General features: G+C 41.1%; 1 protein-coding gene across 1 annotated transcript in view; it reads left to right on the top strand.

Annotated features, from left to right (window-relative positions):
- Window positions 1-1,978: 1,978 nt before the first annotated feature.
- Window positions 1,979-23,016, top strand: part of LOC310795209 (extracellular calcium-sensing receptor-like) — a gene marked incomplete at both ends in the record, with an annotated part of 46,654 nt that continues 25,616 nt past the window's right edge. The window contains 4 exons of the mRNA XM_083657274.1: window positions 1,979-2,242; window positions 2,483-3,283; window positions 3,467-3,694; window positions 3,837-3,960. Of these exons, the coding sequence (XP_083513400.1) occupies window positions 1,979-2,242; window positions 2,483-3,283; window positions 3,467-3,694; window positions 3,837-3,960 (1,417 nt within the window). The remainder of the gene's footprint in view (window positions 2,243-2,482; window positions 3,284-3,466; window positions 3,695-3,836; window positions 3,961-23,016) is intronic.

The raw sequence follows: 23,016 nt of genomic DNA, 5'->3' as shown, positions 1-23,016 counted from the left end.
AATGTGCAATTCAGTGTCTATATTATCTGACATATAACCCCCAAGTCACCAGAAGCTTGGACCCCGCATCGCCGCTTGCGGCTATATTTTTATTATTATTATTATTAACTTGTTTAAAAACATATAGGCATGTAATTCAAGATAAGTCTGCCTTTTATTTCATATTCCATACAGTTCAAATAAGACTGCCTTATTTCAATTGGTTTTTAGCCCTAGTTGCACTTCTGTTGCACTTTTTTGTTCATTTGAGGTTCATAACAGTGCATGAAGGCATTGTGTATTAAATTAATGCGCTATTTTTTGTGCAATAAATTTGAGTGGTTTAAAAAAAATCCGAAATTTGGGTCGCGACTTCATGACAAGGAAAATAGTGGGTCCTGAGGCTACACCAGTTGAGAACCACTGGGCTAGGAGATCCCCCCCCCCCCCCCCCGTGGGGGATCAGGAGTCAAGACTCGTTGGTGGCGGACTGGGGAGGTGGGTGGGGCAAAACAACGCTTCGGAGGACGGCTTCAAGGGAAATGGACTGCTGAGAGCTAGCTGCTGCTATGATCGGCCAGAGAGAGAGAGAGGTGACGTAGAACCCTTGCTATATATATGAGGATTATCTGACGTCATATTTGACGTCATAGCAGGCGTCATGCTAGGGCTTTGAATGACTACGTTATGCTAGAACTTGACTGTCGTCAGGGGATGATCGGATTATGCATGAGTGGCCTTCTGCTTGAAATATGGTCTGGAGACCTCACTTGTTTCATTTTTTTTATCTTTATGTTGAATGTTTTGCATTAGGAGGGCAACCTGACAAGCCCTTATGGGTTTTTATTGTTCCTCCTGCATTTATTTTCATTGTCTTCCCTTCCCAATCAATATTTACTATATACTATGTTTTGTTTTTAATCTATCATGTATTCTTGTTTTTTGATGTGCAATAAACTAAGCTAAACTAAACTAATGTTCTAGGCCTTAGCGCTGCTTCATCCTCCATTATTTTTTAAAGTGCTGCAAATCAGACATTCAAATATCGAATGGAAAAACACCACAATGTTATCTGACTGAATAGGCTACTACTCATAAGATACAGCTAGGCTACTACTCATAAGATACAGCCAGTAAATTTCCAGTTTTGCACCTCCCTCCTCTGTCTTGTCCTCCCTGCGGAGCCCTAACATCACTTTACATGACTATGTGTGATGTTTTAATATCTATAAATACAGATGCAAGCTCTGCCCTGCTCCTTTTAGAGAGCACCTCCTGCTGCCCTGCAGTTTCTTTCAAGGTCTTCACAAGTTTTTTTCTTAGTGATTAATTCACACGTCAATATTTTTTGAACCGATATCAGTCAATGTAACCGTGCATACCAATGGCAAAGTTTCGTTGAACGATATATTGTGGTGTTTTTGTTGTTGTTTTTCAGGACCAGGGTTGATTTTTCAGAAATTTGCTTCTGACGAGAAGACATCTGTTGCTGTGATTGACAGGTGGGTTACAATTTGCATTGCATTTCCATGCTGTATATTTGCATCGCTCTTGGTGTGTAAACAGTTTTTAGTATGATGTCCACCCAAAGGTGGACAGAGCAGGGTTGGGTCCTTCTGCAGCTGCTGCTGGTGGCATCTCTCTCTGGCGCTGAGGAGCCAGTGTGTTGGCAGATAGGGGAGCCGGAGATCCCACAGCTGTCTAAGAATGGGGACATTATTTTGGGTGGAATCTTCGGTTTCCACGGCAGCTGGAAAGACAGCCATGACACCTACATGTACAAATCACTGCCACTGCAGTGCACAAGGTAAATCACATTGTTTGACATAAGATAGAAGATTAGAACAGCTGGGTAAACCCTAAATGAGAAATGTTTGCTCATATACTTTAACTTTTCATTTTGATCCATTTCAAGGACATCCTGCTATACACTAACACCAACTATTTATAAATGTCTGGATCAAGGTTGCGTTTCAGATTGTTCCAGTTTGCTCAAGCTATGCTCTTTGCCATTGAGGAGATTAACAACAGCACAGCCTTGCTGCCTGGCATCTTTTTGGGCTACAAGATCTATGATTCATGTGCCTCCATTCCAAGGGGAATAAGGGTGGCACTGGCCTTGGCTAATGGTAATGAGGATATATCCACAACCTCCAAGGCACCCTGCACCAGACCGGCCCAAGTGCTGGCCATTATAGGAGAGTCCTCCTCCTCTCCTTCCATGGCTATATCCACTGTCATTGGACCTTTTCAGATCCCATTGGTGGGTGTTTTTGTTTACACTTAATGTATAATAATGTACTGTAATGGACCTTGGCCACAGTTTGATCTATTTATTTAGTTTGATTTTATCTTTAATACTAAACTAACTACTGTAATTATTATTCTGCAATTTCTCTGAAAGCTCTGCAGTAAAGGCAGTTTTAAGAGAATTACTGCTAATGTGCTCTGAGTTTTTTGTATGTTTTGTACGAATTTGCATCCTCATCTTTATACTCCCTAGATCAGCCCCTGGGCCACCTGTGCTTGTCTCAGTAACAAAGTCCGGTACCCATCCTTCCTCAGAACAATAGCCAGCGACTTCTACCAGAGCAGAGCTCTGGCCCAGTTGGTAAAGCACTTTGGCTGGACTTGGGTCGGGGCAATTAGAAGCAATAATGATTATGGCAATAACGGCATGGCCATATTCACAGAGACGGCCCAAAAGCTGGGCATCTGTCTAGAGTACTCTGTATCCTTTTTTAGAACAGATCCACCAGAAAAAATACAGGGAATAATTGACATTATCAAAGCTTCCACTTCTGAGGTGATTGTCGCTTTCCTCACCGGCACTGATATGAAAATACTAATACATGAGATGGCCCCCCACAACCTGACTGGGCACCAGTGGGTAGGCACTGAGAGCTGGATCATTTCTGCCTCCACTGCAACTATGAATGGACACAACATTCTGGATGGTGCTATAGGGCTGACTATCCCCACGGTCCATGTCACAGGCATGAGAGAGTTCATGTTGGATTTAAAGTCATTCAATTCATCTATTGATAATGAATTCTTCACAGAATTATGGGAGACAGTGTTTGATTGTAGGTTCAAGCAGACGACGGGCTCAGGAGGGAATCAGAGATACTGTACAGGGTCTGAAGATCTGTCTGGGCAGCAAAACATTGTCACTGATATGATGTCATACATGCCCTTATTTAACAATGTCTATAAAGGAGTGTATGCTGTGGCTCACGCACTACATAGTGTTCTTGGCTGTAAAGAAATATGTGGCAATAAGTTACAGCCAGATCCATTCACGGTGAGTTGAACACTGAAGGGTGAATTATAGTTCAACATTATGTGCTTCACGTGAACAGATTTTTGTCTTTTTTTATTTTTAACAGTATTGTTTAATAAATTGCTGCATGTCCATCATTCTGAAGAGTAAATATGAGGTGGTTTGCATTGTATGGGATAATTAAAGTAATATATATCTGGTTAGATTTTGCAGCACATAAAAAAGGTTCAGTTCAAGACAAAGGAGGGGGAGGACGTTTACTTTGATGAGAGTGGAGACCCAGCAGCAAAGTATGAAATCATAAACTGGCAGCCGAACGAAGATGGCAGTGTGGAGTTTGTCACCGTTGGTCTTTACGACGCATCTTTACCTGCAGAAAAACAGCTAACTCTGCACACCAAGTCCTTAATTTGGGCACAGAACTTAGAACAGGTTAATACCGTATGATCATTCATTGATTGATCAATTATGGGATTATTGTATCCTCATGTCGATTTGATCAGAATTCAAAATGGTGACTTGTTAGACAACACCATATCAAAGTGTATCTCATACTGCGTTTTTGTTCATGCAGGTGCCTGTGTCAGTGTGCAGTGAGAGCTGTCCCCCAGGAACCCGTAAAGTCCTCCAGAAAGGAAAGCCGGTCTGCTGCTATGACTGTATACCATGTGCAGAGGGAGAAATCAGCAACGCCACAGGTACTCTAGTATTATTTCATGAATCAGACTATAACACCTGTAAATTCAATATCAGCAAATAAATATTCAAATGTAATAGCAGTATTTATGTTTATATACAGTACAATTCATAGTAAAAATGGAGTTCATCATCAGTGCATTTGAATATCACATTTGGGTCAGTCTTGTTCTGATTTATAGAAAATGGTTGACTAGCAATATGTGATTGTACTGTATAAAACATGTACACTAATTGTACAGTAGATAACGAAACAACTAATTATTCATTTTACAGGGTTTCAGGGTCACAGGGGGCTGGAACTTATCCATGCATCCAGTATGCAATATATCAATGCATAAATGATGAATCAATTAACTACGTAAATAAGTAGCCTACATTGTCCCTCCTTATATATTTTCTCCCCTATTGTCAAATATACACTATTTCTAAATTATCACACTTGGCCTTCCACCCTGACTTTAACGCACCACCATCAATGGCTAGAATAATCATCATACTACTATAATTGGGGAGCTGTGTGTGTGTGTGTGTGTGTTTGTGTGTGTGTGTGTGTGTGTGTGTGTGTGTTTGTGTGTGTGTGTGTGTGTGTGTGTGTGTGTGTGTGTGTGTGTGTGTGTGTGTCCGTCTGTCCAGAGTTGCAAGGCGCACTGTTGCTCCGATCACCAAACTTTGCCAAAACACTTTTAAGGGCATGAAACTGCCACAGAGAAAGAAGAAATTGTGCCCATAGGGGGCGCTACAGCAATTTTTTAGAATGTAAATGGCCATACCTCGCACACCATTCCACCGATCACCTCCAAACTTGGGTTGTCTGCTTAGGGGGACCTGACAGAGTGTAGTGCCATATTTTCTGAAATTTGGCCAGCACCACCTACTACTACCCGAAGGAGTGCCGTGGCCAATTTTGGACATGGGCATGGTCATAACGCCACCTACTGGCAACACAAAAAGCGGTTTATCTCGGGAACCGTTCATCCGATCGCCTTCAATCTTGGGGACATTACCTTGGTCAGGGGCACTGACAGGAGCATGAACCCTAACATACATGTCTCTGATGGTGGGAGGAAACCGGAGCACCTGGAGAAAACCCACACAACCCCTGAGAGAACATGCAAACTTCACACAGAAAGGACCTGGGACGGACTGGGTTTTGAACCCGAGACCCTCTTGCGAGACCTTTATCTCGAGAATTGTTTATTCAATCGACTTCAAACTTGGGGAGTGCACTGCCGAGAACTCGATGTAGTACAGTGCCAAATTCTGTGTGATTCAGACACGTGCCTCATAGCACCACCTACTGGCAATGCAAAAACATGCTTGATCTCGAGAACCGTTCGTCTAATCGACTTCTAAGTTGACGGGTGCGCTGCTGGGGACCAAACAGAGTGCAGTGCCGAATTTAGGCATGAGTTTGGTTACACACCGCAAAAAAGGTGCGCCCATGGCGCATCATCCCCACAGTCTCCACCCTACAAATGAAAGTGTGAAGCTTACAGTAATCTCTAATGTCTGTAATAGTTTCCTTTGCCAGCTTTTGTGGCTTGCGAATCTATTGATAGTATTCTGTTACATCACCACACGGCCATCTCCATCTTGGTAGGAAAATAACAGGTCATTGTAATCAATTAACACGTGATTACAAACAAGTGACACAAACAGCCAATGAGCTGTGTATATTGTAGCGCCATATTGGTAGGAACATGCTTGTGACGACATGGGAATACTATGGATAGAGAACCAAGAAATCAGGAGGGGGGGGGGGGGGCGGGCTTTAATTTAAATATACAATGTACTGGACATTTTCTTGTCATTCAATGAGTCATCACCAAGCCAATCTGTGACAGCCCTACCTTTTTTCCCGGCTTCCTGTACAGAGCGCCTCTCCTGCCACCGTCACTTCCTTTTCTGCGTTAAAAAAAACACGACTGCATAGAAGACGTCAACTCGTCTCACAACAGTGGAAAATTACTGGAGGTGTAGTTGTTGTGACTAGTCGTATTGCCAAAGTCGCGGCACAAATAGGAAGTGATGTGCTCCACTGTTTACAGTCGATTTTAGAGGACCAGCTGGGTTGGGGAGCTACAGTAGCTGACCACTCAGCTACAGTGGCAAACTGTCAGGGCCTTCTAGGTATTCACTGAATACGCAAGAATAACAAATAAATAAATAAATAAATAAAATAAAATAAATAAATATTTTTTTTTTAAAGAAAATAATTTCCCCCTAATAAATTATTTGTATTTGTTATTTATTAGTTTTTATTAACTGAAATAACAGTAATATTGTCGCTAAGTTGTTCAGATCTTGGACTCACTTTGTTTCAGCAAATATGGGGTTAAATATTTGGACCAGCCTCCACCGGCAAATGGTATTGATTGACAGCAACCCTTCGCGAAGACCGACTCTAGTCATGACATGAGGACAAGGCCGGATTAACCATAGGGCAACCGGGGCAGGTGCCCCGGGGCCCTTGGGGTGAAGGGGCCTTCCAAAATAAAAAATAAATAAATAAATAAATAAATAAATAAATAAATATATATATATATATATATATATATATATATATATATATATATATATATATATTTTGGTCGGGCTCATGTTGGGCTCCACAGAACTATGACACAAATCTTAGACCAATCAGGACAAAATAAAATGTGTTTCCAAGAAGATTAAGTCTGATGATTTAGTCTCATTGGATGCCTGTGGGCAAGTGGTGACCAGGGGCGCGGGAAGTGGGGGTGCTTGTGGTGCTGCGGCACCCTCTGCTGTTTTGTATTGGAAATGTAATGTCAATTATTTTTTCATCATTGTAAAGTCACAGCACAGTGAAGAGGATATTAATGTGAAGATTAGCCTCTTCCTTTTGCTCTCAGAGTGCATCAGATTCATGCATTTTACTTTAAAATGTACAAAATTTCTTTGTCCAGGGGGGGCAACGGCCCCCCCTAGAAACCCCCCAGTCAGACTAATATTTTTTTCCTGCTGGTGCTACCTGTTTGCAAAGCCTAGAATCGCCTATGAGTGAGTGAGAAACTGAATCCCAGAAACTGAATAATGACACAACAGTATAATACTAATGTTAATTTAAAATGAGAAATTCCTCTAAATATGGCGAAAAAACATCCAAACATCTGGACGTTGGGTAGGGGGGCCCCTGGGAGCTTCAGTGCCCAGGGGCCCCTGGGGGTGTTAATCTGGCTCTGCATGAGGATGACAATTCTGATAACAGGTGTCTCAATTTCATTGAGTTGTGGTGTTAGCCAATCACAATTAGTTGAGTTGTGGGTGGGATATTTCGAGGGATTCGCGAATCCAAGCCAACCAGGAGATGAGACGGACAACAAGGAGGGAGGAGTTTATGATGATGTGGTTCTGACATGGGCTTGTCATGAGGAAATGGACGCGCAACGGTAGTTTTCAAAGGATTTAATCTGGAGCTGTCAAGCTATATTTTCGCCATTTCCAGGCTAGCTTGGAGGGCTGGAAAGAATCTATATGAACATATGCAACTATATGCAACCTATATGCAACCTATATGCAGCATATATGAGCATATAGGCCATATATATGCCGCATATAGGTTGCATATAGGCCAGATTTAGGTGCATATATGCGCATATAGGCCATATATATGCCGCATATAGGTTGCATATAGGCCAGATTTAGGTGCATATATGCGCATATAGGCCATATATATGCCGCATATAGGTTGCATATAGGCCAGATTTAGGTGCATATATGCGCATATAGGCCATATATATGCCGCATATAGGTTGCATATAGGCCAGATTTAGGTGCATATATGCGCATATAGGCCACATTTATGCCGCATATAGGTTGCATATAGGCCAGATTCAGGTGCATATAAGTGCATATACCGGGCATATAGGTCTCCTATAGCTTCTTTATATCCACATATAGGTACTATATGTGCACATACAGGGCATATATGTCTCCTATATAGCTTCTTTATACACATAAAGGCCCTATATGTTCATAATACAGGTCATATAGGTCTCACTTCTTTATATCCACATATAGGCCATATATGTACACAATACAAGGTATATGCCTCCTATATAGGTCATTTACAAATCTGTTTGTATACACTGTGTCATAATCCATATATACCCAGCGAGCACAAAACGTTTTTTCAACGTTGATTTTTAGTTTAAATCTGGGTGATATTGGGTTTGAACGTCTAAGACCTAATTCCTAATGAACCACCGGTACGAATGGTGTGAACGAATAATGATTCTGTGTAAGCGCTTTGAGCCTTGGAAAGGCGCTATATAAATCCAATCATTATTATTATTATTATTATTTCACCCTCTTTTCAACCGGCTAAAATGCGGTTACAACGTAAACGTGTAAAAAAACACAATTTGGTTCATCATATTGTTAAAACATTTGTTGTAGTTTGGAATAGAGACAATATTGATAGTGTGTGAATTGGCATTTTATTGTCTTTTATTGTGTAACTGAGAGTTGAAATCTGGTCTACACGAAAACTACATTTCAACGCATTTTATGTCACATGAAATATCATAAATATGGGACTATAGGCTATGTGGTGCCAGCAAAAAGCTTCCAGGACACAACTATGGTTAATAGTTTAGCGCAATACTATAAAATAATGAATTCAGTTCCTGCAGCAACGCGCATGCGCAAGTACTTACTAGCTGTGACTGACTAGACCAAAGCAAGTCTGCACCGGTCTGCACCAAGTGCGGAACGAGGTGCTCTGGGCACACTATGTTATTGTAACACACGTACAGCCTACAGACTATAGATGCACACACACACAACATAATTTTAGTCTGTTACATAATATGACTCGTACGCATCAGATCGCTGACAATTGTGTATAGTCTACGTTGTGTGCGAGAGAGTATATAATGTGCCCGGCTCTCTGGTTAGTATAAGAAAATGTATAGCTCAGCACGTAGAGCGCAGTGGCTTGCACCTTGGAGAACGGGGTTCGAATCCCGTGTGGGCTGCTAAATTTTTTATTTAAGATGTACATATATGTACATATAGGTTTCCCATATATGGTGCATACATAAAATTGGCCGATTTCCTATATTATATGTACATATATGTACCTATACATACATATAGGTACATATATGTACATATAATATAGGAAATCGGCCAATTTTATGTATGCACCATATATGGGAAAACTATATGTGGCCCTATATTAAAACATATAGGGTACATATAGATTCTTTCCATGTGGGGTTGCTTTTCAAGACAATGGGTTTTGTCATCAAGTGAACGTCATTGGTAAGTTAAAACATTTTTTTTTTTATTGCTGGTGGCGCTGGCGGCTGAGGCAGCTGATGTTGGTGGGCAGGGGGAGTTTTGGACCTGTCCGTGGGTTTTAGAGTTCGTTGTGCTTGTAATTTCGGAGTATTTCCTGTGTATTGAGCTAATTGTTAAACTGTTGTTGTGTTACTGACAGAGTGTAACGATACAGCAACCTAAAGAACCTGGCTGTGGGAGACAACTCATAATAGTCCGCCCTAATAGTCCGCCCTCACCAATGCGTAAAAAGACTCACAGAGACCTCACACTTGCACGTACAGTAGGCTATATATTGTGTGTGTGTGTGTGTGTGTGTGTGTGTGGGTGGCGGGGGGATGGTACCGCATAGAAGGCCCGGTTCTGATAGGCACGGTTCGCCACTGCTCAGCTAGCATGCCAAGCCAAGCCACCTTGGCTTGACAAGATACAGCACTACCTCTCTTGGGCACTATTATATAACGTGAGGTTACAGATCACCACGTTTTAATATAGATATAAAAAAAAAAAAGACAGCCACCGTGAGTAAAGATAACTCATTATATTGCCAGGTATAACATACCGGACATTGGCATACACATCTCAGGAGCTGAAGGCTTTCAAATTCCTTGAGTCCTATTACATATTTCATCTGTGGCAAGGTCTGTGACATTTTTAGTTTTGTGCCACCAACGACATCATCATCAAACATTGTCGTGACAGCAAAGGTAAATAACCTTAACGTTAAATGTTTGTTTGATATGATCTGACGCTTGGTTGCATAATAGCCCAATGTTTGTTACTAACGTCAGCCTCTGTCTCTTTCCCTTCACGTTTGCGGACAGTAGGGATTGCTTAAAAACTAATACCCGGGCTCTTCTACACCAGATCAACAGCTGCTGGCGGCACATGTTCCCGCCCCCTTTTAGGGGTCGAAACACAAGCCTCTTTCCATTGACCTCAATGTAAAATAGCACTACCAAAAAAATATATAGAAAAATAACAGAATCAATCTAGTTTATTAACTCATTCTCTGCCAAGGACGTACCCGGACGTACTTTTAACAATGGCGTTCTGTGCCAAGGACGTACTCGGACGTACTTTCATGTTTTGGTTGTTTACATTAGATCAGACCCTTTCCCAGCCTGTGACATTGTTTCAAGTCAAACTGATAAAAGGAACCCGCTAAATCACGTTTAGTATTTATAGTATAGTCACCCATTTAGCAGTAATCTATTTAGCAGTAGCAGATGAAGAGAGGCGGTGGCCGGCGTGGCCGCAGCCGCAGCGCTGTTGGGCGTCCTCAACACTTTGATTCCCTGCCTGGGCCCAGTTCCAGCACGCACCCCGGTCCACGCCAGCGGACAATCGAAGAGACTGATGGAAAGGATTTCTCTGTACCTCGTTCAACCTAATTAAAAACAGCTCACTCCAATCAGAAGGTGTGACATATGTTAATACCTTTCCAGTGTGTCCAATCATTCCAGATATATGAAAAATCAATACAACAAGCAATTCTGATATTTAGAACATTATTTTATATAGAGGATTTAGCATATTCAGTACAAAGACAGATCAAGTATTTATATTACCCATTCAGAGATCTCTGAGGTGGATTTTCCAGTGGTCTCTCCCTCACAGCAAAATATGTAGCAGGTCAAAAGAAGACCCCTGCAAACCGACCCCTCCCTTATCTTTTGCGTGTCCTTTTAAACTACATTTCCTTTGGGGGCGTCTGTCTTCCGGTATGGTTCCTCCTCCATCTAGTGTCATCCTTCACTGCTGTGCTGGTATTGGTTGGTCATATGATCTCTCCCTTCTGTCACTCCTATTTGGCCGGCGTGTTTTTCTCCCCCTCTCTGTCCACATCCTGTGACCTGGCTTCCACTGGAGGTCACACACTAACCTTCTCCTTGAAATAGTTATCTATTGGTTCCTATCTACCAAAGCAACTGTTAATATATTTACTTTAAATTCCTATTTTCAACTTATAATTTGGGTCAGCTAATTTAGCTATTTATCTATTAAAGTCCTAGTTTAGAACATTATGTAAGGTTATTGTTAGACTTGATAAACTTAAACTATATTCTGGATAAGATCAAATTCAGCTAAATCATGGGTTAATCCCAGTCTGAACTGGATTTAAAACATCTTACAGTTCAGACTTACTGTCTCTCGGTCTGTAACCACCCAAAGGGTGTAACCAGAGTGAGAGCGTATTCTTCAATCAAAACAGAGAAAAACTCACCCTGATTAACCCGGATGAGAAACTCTTATCAATTACCACTTATTAACTAATTCGACTATACCTTTATTTCCCATTCTATAATTACAATAATATAATAGGCTAATATTTATCTAGTTATTATATACTGTAGCTCCCTTATTGTATAGCAAGTAATGCAAATTGAAGTTTATTCAACACACCAAAATACAACATCTGACCCCATTCCATTACTGTTCTAGACACACTCTATATTCTGCTGAGCATCTAATATTCCTCTAGGACCAACGCCGGGCCGTCTGAGATTCGAACCCGGAACCTCTCCTCACATGGGCTGTGTCCTTGAGCCTGTCCTCATTTCTGGGGGAAAAAGGTTAGCACATCGAATGTATAGTCTAAACTTTATTTCATATCAGATATCAAAACCCACTCAGTCAATCAGTAGGATATATATGAATACAATGTTATGATCCTTCTCACTAAAACTTTGCATCCTGTGGTGCTTTGTGGAATGTGCCTCCCCCCCCTGTTGATGTTCTGCAGCCATTTGTCTTAGAGAAAGCCATAAACTCTGTGTTGTTTTCCAGTCCCTATCCCAAAGTGACTAAGTGACTGAGCAGAGACATTAAAATGTCCTTTTGTCGGCTGATCTCCGTGACCTCTGCCCCGACCATATCCTAAATGACCGTCCTTGTGCAGCTTATCCACCCGGCCATCCGAGACCCTGTGTAATGTTCTCCAGACCTTCCTTAAACAAGGCTTAAAACAACAGCTTGTCACACACAAAACATTGTTCAATTTCCACTAAACCCTCTACTGGTTAATCCCCAAGGCCAGCACGTCTCCTAATGGAAATGAAGAAAGTTCATCATTACACAAACTCAGCCGCTCCTCCTATGACCTAGAACAGAACATTTAAACATAATTAAAGATATATTTGAATTAACAAATGACATGATCATCTCTGTAATTGCATATTTTCATATCAGCATGCAGGGCCGCCATGCTGAAGTATCCACCTTCTGTTGAGTCCAAACTGGGCCTATGGAGGAAATGTTTGATCAAAAAATAGAGATTGGGGAGAGAAATCTATCAATCCCCCTTTCACACCTATTCTATAGGTGTGAACTTTTTACTCCATTATTTCGTCCCAATGCGGCACCGGACGGTCCAATTTCTTCTCCTGAAACATAGCATATTATAGCACTGTGATTTGAGTTATCTTAAACATATTCTTCAACTTGGCTCTTCATCTTTGCTCCTTATTGAATCTAACATAACCCCCAGTTGAAACCCCCCTAACGACAACATTCAGTTCATTTAGTAGCATAACTGTTCCCATATTTTTCCTGGAACCCACTTAGACAACATTAAACCTCAGCACAAACACAACTTAACCCCATTAGTGCATGTATTCATTTCCAAATTCGTCATAATAATGGTTGCCCCCTTGTCCCAATTTGCACCCAAATAAGTGCATAAGACTATTTGCTTCGATCGCGCTATGCAAAAATGAAACCCACATACTCAAGATTGGACCTGTGCTGCAAACATTTGATTTCACAATGTGCCTGTATTTTAGACAAAATAATTTCTTCTATTTTTATTAGTACAACAAATACGCACGTACGGCAGATAATGTTTGAGATACTCTGTGAGTACATATTCAATTGTTTACTTTTATAATTTGATTGCAATGCACCTCATAAACAAGATGGCTCCTTGAGTCTGCCTTTCAAGTTTACAGATTTCGTGTACATGTCTTGAGTGGGTTGGATGAATTCCCAAAAAAAACAACTGCTTTAAGAGCTAGCTTATTGGGGTGGGTCAGTCCCCAGACTGAGGCAAAACAACAATACTCTAAATGCAAACTCAAGTATAATCTCGTCCTCAGAGGAGGCCATTGACTTATTTATAGATACTTTTGAAAACATCTCCAGCGTACTTTAAGTGTAAATTTAACTATGTGTAGCTTTTCTCAAACGGAAAAATGATGGTGTATCTTACCTGGGTCTGAGCTAGTTCTTCTATAGGGACGACAGAGAGAATTTTCAAGTTAATCATCAAACCCTTCATTTATGCAAAGTTGTCAACTAAACAAACTCATCATATAACTATTGTTATTTTATGTGTCACTGCAAACTTTCTATTCAGTACGTATTACTATATAATGTACAGTATTCAGTGTTCCCCACTGCTGTAATTTCCCAGTCCAATCTATTTTTCATAACTCATTATATCTGACACTTCGTCAGTGTGTTTTGCTGAGATTTAACCCTCCATCTGGGTCCATTCTATATTCTACGCATTCATTCACCATGCATTCCACAATGTATGGGGACCCCCCTTTGGTCTAAATTAATCAAACAAAATTAATCAAACAACTATCAATAATCATTAGATCAATTGACACCTCAAACGAGTAACAGACATCACTTCCCATATCACAGCCACACCGACAAAACACAGCACCATTTCGCCAATCTAAATATTATAATCAATGCTTTCATTCTCCATAGAAACAATGAACGTTCACGCCCCATACTATCAGCATTGTATTCCCAATCCACATAAAATCCCACATTACACAAACTTCATCACTCATACCAACCCACTTAAATCCTATCTGTCTCCTTACACCACTAAATGCATTCACAACATCAAATTTTACTACCGGCATCTACCCATCACTCATGCAGTAACATAAAATCCTATCTATCTCAAATTATCACACTCAAATCAACTCAAACATGGAACTTATAGCCTACATATCAGCCACTTACAGCAACGCTGCCCTGATGTAATGCCTTGCTCAAGAGCCTACCCCACTCGTGCAGCCCCACCCTTAGGAAAGGGCTGCCCTCTTTGACCTTCTCAAGGGACAACATTCTTGGACATGGTGTGTTTTTAGACACGCCCAGTCTTTGCGCATGCCCAGGTCACTTATCATATAGACCTTGAACAGAACAGAGCTCCCCCACTGGAGCTTCACGGAGCAGCCCCCCTCCACCTCTCAACAGATCCAGGAAGCAAGGTCCTGGACTAAACAGCACTGCGAGCTGCAGCAAAACAGACAGTTTGGTGTTACAAGTTCCTCTGAAAGGGTTTGATCCCCCTTGGATCAAACTGTACATTACCAACTTCATTTTAACAGACAAAAGTAGCGTGAAACACCCTCCTATTCATTCTGGTAGCTGCTGGCTCGCCACCGCCCGGTGCAAGTCGCGTCTGGTGCTCTGCTCGCTGTCAGACCCTCCTTGGCCCGTACTGTACCAGCCCTGAAAGAAAACCACGTCTACCTGTTGTACAGCTGCTTAGCCCCCCTCGAGCCGGACCCGTCTCTCGGGGTTCCGCGGCGTCAGCAATCCTCTCCCTCCGCTGGAAACAGCCGGAAACTCCGCTTCCTTCTCTAACATGGCTCACACACAAACACACACACACCCCCTCATGCTCTCCCCTTTCGCGCATACACACAAACACACACATTCTCTGCCCAACGACATGTGAAGTTTGCACTACGAGCGACCCACAGATAAAAGACAACCAAACAGACAGACAGACAGACTGACGGACAGACAAAAACTAAATAAAGGTTGTCGATGTCTGTTTTGATTTAACAGTCAATCGTTTACTACATACAGACATTGTTCCATTAGGCTACTGCAAATTCTTGGCTCCTCACACGGGGATGGAACCGCACGGCCGCTCTACCAACTGAGCTATATTTATTTGAATGCGTAAAGAGCCGGTCATGCTTATATAATCTACCCCGTCTCACGCATACATCATGTCTACTAGTTGGGAGGACATATTATGTGACGCCTATTATATCTATTCGCATAATCCATAGGCCATAGGCCATTAATCCCATTCCATATCTTTACCCTCTAACGAATCCACCACTCTCTTAAAAGATCCATTTATATTTCTAAATAAATCTAACGTTAAAAGCATACGCTATTATTTTGAACTGTCGCGCGACCTTACGCCAATTTGATGGCAAAATAACTCATAGGCTATCTATGGTGCTCCGCTCTGCAGCCCAACTCCGCCAGACAGACTCACAGGTTTCTCCTGTATGGACGCCAGAGCCCACTCACCGCGGCCATTTGGCTGCACCCGGACCCTTGGTTAGAAGCTGCGCGCATCAACTTGTGGTGTATTTTTCCACAAACAGTTTTTTCATAAGCGTCAAAATACTGTTGATTCTATTTATATACTATACTCTTACATATTACCGTTCCACTGTGACAGGCGTCCCTGCACAGTGAATTTAAAAATCATTTACATTCATTCTCTTCTTCTCAAACTTACAGCAAAGTTATGGATCATAAAGCAGTATAACACAAAAATACAAAGGAATACTAACCCAACGTGACCTAATCTTGCATTAAATTCACCTTGTTGTTTGAATTTATAGCATAAACCTTTGTGTCTAATTTACATAGCAACATAAATTGGAAGAATCTAAAATTCAACTCAAAATATGGATATCGATATTACTATTATTAGACAATTCTGTGTTATTTCTTCCCCATTATAAATAATCTTTTATGATCTTCTCTATAGCTGATTTTTCACAATTCATAATATAGCAAAACCTTCAGAAATATATTACAATAAAACGCAAAAACCTGAGCCTTAATGCTCTCTGTACAAAACGGACTCCCCCAGAACACGCCGGTTCTGTATAAATAACACATTTTGCTATGGTCTTGGAAAATTAGTATTATCATAATAATAATGTACTATTCGCCTCACATGCATTCGGTCTGACAATGGTCTTGAGATTAATCACTTCTCTCACACGTACTCGGTCATGGGCAATGGTCTTGGGGTTAATTACGACCCTCACACGCGCTCGGTCACTTTACAAATCTTTCCAAAATATCAAAACACGTGTCTGACCAGCTTTGTACAGGTTCCTAAATTTGATTGATAAATTACAGCATTTGTGGAATCCAGTTAGTGTAACAATAATTTAGAATAGCCAATGCAGATATTTTTATGAAAAAGGTAATCCGTAAACCCTATATTGATATTTTCCCGGGATGTTAAGCCACTGTTTTCCTGAAATGCTTGATCAGAATGCTTGCTTTTTCAAAATATGGATCATAATCACGTCGGGGTCACCATTTGATGGAAAGGATTTCTCTGTACCTCGTTCAACCTAATTAAAAACAGCTCACTCCAATCAGAAGGTGTGACATATGTTAATACCTTTCCAGTGTGTCCAATCATTCCAGATATATGAAAAATCAATACAACAAGCAATTCTGATATTTAGAACATTATTTTATATAGAGGATTTAGCATATTCAGTACAAAGACAGATCAAGTATTTATATTACCCATTCAGAGATCTCTGAGGTGGATTTTCCAGTGGTCTCTCCCTCACAGCAAAATATGTAGCAGGTCAAAAGAAGACCCCTGCAAACCGACCCCTCCCTTATCTTTTGCGTGTCCTTTTAAACTACATTTCCTTTGGGGGCGTCTGTCTTCCGGTATGGTTCCTCCTCCATCTAGTGTCATCCTTCACTGCTGTGCTGGTATTGGTTGGTCATATGATCTCTCCCTTCTGTCACTCCTATTTGGCCGGCGTGTTTTTCTCCCCCTCTCTGTCCACATCCTGTGACCTGGCTTCCACTGGAGGTCACACACTAACCTTCTCCTTGAAATAGTTATCTATTGGTTCCTATCTACCAAAGCAACTGTTAATATATTTACTTTAAATTCCTATTTTCAACTTATAATTTGGGTCAGCTAATTTAGCTATTTATCTATTAAAGTCCTAGTTTAGAACATTATGTAAGGTTATTGTTAGACTTGATAAACTTAAACTATATTCTGGATAAGATCAAATTCAGCTAAATCATGGGTTAATCCCAGTCTGAACTGGATTTAAAACATCTTACAGTTCAGACTTACTGTCTCTCGGTCTGTAACCACCCAAAGGGTGTAACCAGAGTGAGAGCGTATTCTTCAATCAAAACAGAGAAAAACTCACCCTGATTAACCCGGATGAGAAACTCTTATCAATTACCACTTATTAACTAATTCGACTATACCTTTATTTCCCATTCTATAATTACAATAATATAATAGGCTAATATTTATCTAGTTATTATATACTGTAGCTCCCTTATTGTATAGCAAGTAATGCAAATTGAAGTTTATTCAACACACCAAAATACAACATCTGACCCCATTCCATTACTGTTCTAGACACACTCTATATTCTGCTGAGCATCTAATATTCCTCTAGGACCAACGCCGGGCCGTCTGAGATTCGAACCCGGAACCTCTCCTCACATGGGCTGTGTCCTTGAGCCTGTCCTCATTTCTGGGGGAAAAAGGTTAGCACATCGAATGTATAGTCTAAACTTTATTTCATATCAGATATCAAAACCCACTCAGTCAATCAGTAGGATATATATGAATACAATGTTATGATCCTTCTCACTAAAACTTTGCATCCTGTGGTGCTTTGTGGAATGTGCCTCCCCCCCCTGTTGATGTTCTGCAGCCATTTGTCTTAGAGAAAGCCATAAACTCTGTGTTGTTTTCCAGTCCCTATCCCAAAGTGACTAAGTGACTGAGCAGAGACATTAAAATGTCCTTTTGTCGGCTGATCTCCGTGACCTCTGCCCCGACCATATCCTAAATGACCGTCCTTGTGCAGCTTATCCACCCGGCCATCCGAGACCCTGTGTAATGTTCTCCAGACCTTCCTTAAACAAGGCTTAAAACAACAGCTTGTCACACACAAAACATTGTTCAATTTCCACTAAACCCTCTACTGGTTAATCCCCAAGGCCAGCACGTCTCCTAATGGAAATGAAGAAAGTTCATCATTACACAAACTCAGCCGCTCCTCCTATGACCTAGAACAGAACATTTAAACATAATTAAAGATATATTTGAATTAACAAATGACATGATCATCTCTGTAATTGCATATTTTCATATCAGCATGCAGGGCCGCCATGCTGAAGTATCCACCTTCTGTTGAGTCCAAACTGGGCCTATGGAGGAAATGTTTGATCAAAAAATAGAGATTGGGGAGAGAAATCTATCAAGACCATGGGGCTGCTGACCCTGCCCAGGGTCCAGATGGAGCCTGTGGTCGAAACAGAGTCCGACCCAGAGTTCTCGGATGGCGACGATGGCGAGGAAGACGCGGGCGTTTCTTTTGTTGTTGCTCCACGACGGAGCGCCAGGGCGACGAAGGCTCCCCTTCACAGCGTTCTGATCCGTCTGACACAGATGAATCGGAGGAATGGGTGCCACTTCGAGAGAGCGATGACGATGGTAAGAAGTAGCCTATTTTTTGTATCGCGTTTGAGATGAAATTATCACACACAGCCGTCTGTGTAAACTTAGCGACTCGACTAGCTCTGTGTTGTGAAACGTTGTGCAGAAGGTATACTGTTTTATTGTGATCGATACGTTAGTGACGATCATGTGCGGCCATTTGGCTGCCTGCAGCTGCCTGTGTGATTCCTGTGTGTGTGTGTGTGTGTGTGAGAGAGTGTGTGTGTGAGAGAGAGAGAGTGTGTGTGTGAGAGAGAGAGAGTGTGTGTGTGAGAGAGAGAGAGAGAGAGAGAGAGAGAGAGAGAGAGAGAGAGAGAGAGAGAGAGAGAGAGAGAGAGAGAGAGAGAGAGACATTTGGTTCCATTTGTTTATGCTTTTATCAAGCTAAGCTAAAAATCCACATGGCAACTGTAAAAGTAAATTATTTATTTGATTTTGTGCACATATTTATCATACTTTGATATTTTGTGTTTTCAGACTCTGAGTCGATGGAGTCCAGTCCCAGTCCTGTGGGTAAGGACAAAAAGTTTCTCATCACACTTACCACATACAAAAAAAGACGTTATTGTATTGTAAATACATGTATTGTAATATATGTATTTTTTATGATATGTATTTTATGGTAATTATGTATTTCTATTCTATAATTTACAGGTCACCCACATGGAAAGGGACGTGGCTCCCCCTATTTCGGAAAGACCATGTCTCGAAATAGGTTCCAACTTATTCTGAGGTTCTTCCATTTTACTGACAATACTGTAACAAACCCAGGTGACAGATTGTTCAAGGTCCGTCCAGTCTTGGACTATCTGGTAAATAAGTTCCAGGAAGTAAAAGTCAGTAAAAACTTTTTTTTATTTTTTATTTTTTTTTTATTTTTTTGGGGAAAACAAATACTGTATATGTCTGACGTGTCACTGAGGCAAAAAATAAAAGGCTCAAAAGAGAGTTCTGCTTGAAACGGTGTCCTTCACTAAAAACCTATTTTTCTCCTATTTCTCTTCCAAGGAGGGCATTTTTAGTGAAAACAAGCTAACTTCCACTGCTTGTAACTAAACAAGGAAACATGGTAGAGTTTAAGTTTTTTTACAAGGGGTAAGAAGAGAGTCTCTGCTTTATTGTGAGATATGTTGTGTAATTTTATTCCTAGCATAGAATATTTTGTGGGTCCTGGAAGATCAGGAAATATGCTCAAAATCCTGGCACTGGGAGCACACAGACCGAAATGACCCTGGCAGAGAATGAGTTAATGACCCCAAAACACCATGACATGACAATATATTACAACTCGGCTGGCCACACAACATCGGAAATATTACTTTGACCCATCTAAAATCATGTAACTCAGTAGTAGTTGTATTTAGTAGTTCCGATGTCCGCCTGTTACTAATTTAGTCTTCCGACATTAAATGCTGTTGTCCAGGCCCGTAGCCAGGGTTTGAGAAATACAGAGGTAATTTTAGCGCGGGGTGGGGGATCCAGGGCACTGCCCCCCGGTTAGAAGATTTTGTCAATTTTAAAGTAAAATGCTTCAATCTGGTGCACTTTGAGAGCAAAATTAAGAGGCTAGATGTATAAAGAACTACAGACATCATGTTAGATTAATATCCTCTTTACTGCTGTCGCTTTAAAATGATACAAGAAATAAATGTCTCCCCATATAATACAATTTATATTCTTCATACAGGTCACATGGCAGAATACTGCTCATTTAAATACAATGGCCCATCTACACAAACATCACTTACAGGGGAGTTACTTACCCATTCACTTCAATAGAACTGTCCCCAAAGTCTAGCCCCAATCTAGCCCCAATGCACAATTTGAATGTTTGGGTGAGTTATGTCTCTTCCTTCTATAGCACACAGAGAGGAAGCAAATTGTTGCATTTCTGATCAACTGTCATATATCATGTTATTTATGAGGGCTTTAAAACATCAATGACAGATGAATAGATCTGGGGGCCGGGGCTATAAAAAAAATACCGAGGTCATGACCTCGGTGTCCTCAATGGTAGCTACGGGCCTGCTGTTGTCGTGGAGCCCAGCGTCGTTGTAGGCTACTTGGCTCGGGACTGTAATGTAAATATGTGACGAGTCACATGATTTTAGATAGGTCAAGGTAATATTTCCAGTGTATCTTGCCCATTCTATGGCCAGACGAGTTGTAATACATTGTCATGTGATGGTGTTTTGGGCTCATTAATAAACGAGATTGATTCTGTCATTTTTCTATATATTTTTTTGATAGTGCAATTTTACATTGAAGTCAACGGGGAGAGGCTCCCCCTAAATGGGGGCGGGGCTAATTGCCGATCTGATGTATTGCTGCTATTACTACAGCTGTGTATTATTACACGGCACACCATCGCTGTTGTGAAATAGCTCCTGACGCAGTAAAAACTGTATTAAATAGGCTAGTAACGGTGGCTAGCATACTCCTGCTGCTGCTATCACCAGGCTGTCACTTTTGACAGTGAGTGTCGCGGAAATGTCAACAATATGGCAGCGGTGGGCATGACCGGGCATGACTTACGTCAGTCAAATACTCAGGAGAGCAGAAGAATAACTTATAATAAGCCATGTACATGACGATTACAACACTTTAAACTGTATTTTCACAAAGCCTTTCATGAGAGCGTTGTGACTGTTGCATCCTTAACGTTAGCTGTCCATGGTGCTTGCCGCTCGGTGACAACATATCAGTCCGGTGTCATCACTCCATTGAAGAAACAAACAACAATATGTGTTATTAATCACTGTTAACGTTAACATTACTCATCACATGTCCAAATTTACAGTTGTGGTTAATTGGTGCCAAGCCAGCTAATGTTGCTAACGGCTAACACAGGCCATTCAATCAGTAACATTACATTTAATGTGCAAAAACTGCAAAAACGGCCTACCTCCATGTTAACTAAGCGTTCATCCTCAGACATCTGCAGTTCTTCTTCTTTCTTTTGAATGGCGAATTGAACAGTCAATGAATGTGTTTACATGCACACAATATTCCACTATTATTCAGGAAATTACAATATTCTGAATTTTATAAGGGTCATGTAAACAGCATATTCCAGTTGCATTTTCCGAATTTCGCCTTTTTCCGAATTTAGCATTTTCCGATTAAGACGTGGGTTATTCCAGTATTATTCAGGTTTTAGGAGGATTCTTTGATCATGTATACAGCGCATTCGGAATATGCGTCTCAATCAGGGTTTTTACCGCAGTTTGCCTGTTTGCAGTCAGCTGATGTGTGCTAGAAAGGGCTAGAAGATGCAATATAATCATATAATCCATCATCTCTAGCATGCGAAAAAAAAAGCCCACATTTCAGCAGGAGATGAGAAACATCGATTTAAAGAGAGATATTTAAAGAGAGAGTGGTGCCCACGGAAGTCCAAAATGCTTGCGAGCCTGTGAGGTAATAACGTAGTAGCCTACTTTTTATGAAAGACTTGGATGTGCAAATATCGCAATGCCAAACTTTTCAGCAGCAAGCTCCTGAAATGGACCAAGTGATGCTGGTAAGAATAGTGCTTCTCTGTTTATTCTCAACAGAAAACCTCTGCTGATTCTACCTGCATCTGTCTCTCTCCCCCCCTCCCTCATGTGTTAGGGAGGGCGAGCTACGGCTGCATGTAAACGGGAATATTAGTGGATTATTAATTTAGAATATTGTCATTTTTCCGAATGGTTCGTCTAATCATCTGCCAAGTAGATCTTTTTTAACATGACATTGTGTCTGCACAGGCCGTTCCCAGATGGATGTTTTTTGTGAAAACAAAACCACCCATCTGGCAGCATCAGGTTATTCGTAGAATGCTTATAAAAATAATTTTACTTGATCAAACCAGCGATTCAGCTATATTTAAAATCAGGACAGACCATAAAACATTTCACTCAGACCAAAACTAAAAGAAGAAAAAAAGCCAGCGGATTAGAGTCCCCATTCATTGTCAGTGCCTCCCCCTAGTGGGAGAAAGTCAACATTACAGTGTGACTAACGGACAGACGAATGACCGGACAGACCGAAAACGATATCCTAGTAAACCATCCAGTCACATGAACTTACATTTGTGTTTCGTTCTGCAAGACCGTCTGGCCTCCGGCCTGGGATGGGCTTTTTCAAAATCCACAACGTGGATGGGCCAATCAGGGACCTGCCTCATAGTTGACATCTGGCCAATCAGGAATGTCGCTGGCAAGACAGTAATGGCTGCCTCCATTGC

The sequence above is a fragment of the Poromitra crassiceps genome (genome assembly GCF_964638095.1).
Source record: "Poromitra crassiceps genome assembly, chromosome: 21".
NCBI classification, from domain to species: domain Eukaryota; kingdom Metazoa; phylum Chordata; class Actinopteri; order Beryciformes; family Melamphaidae; genus Poromitra; species Poromitra crassiceps.
The sequence above is the reverse complement of the archived record's forward strand: the minus strand, read 5'-3'. Positions and strand labels throughout refer to the sequence as shown.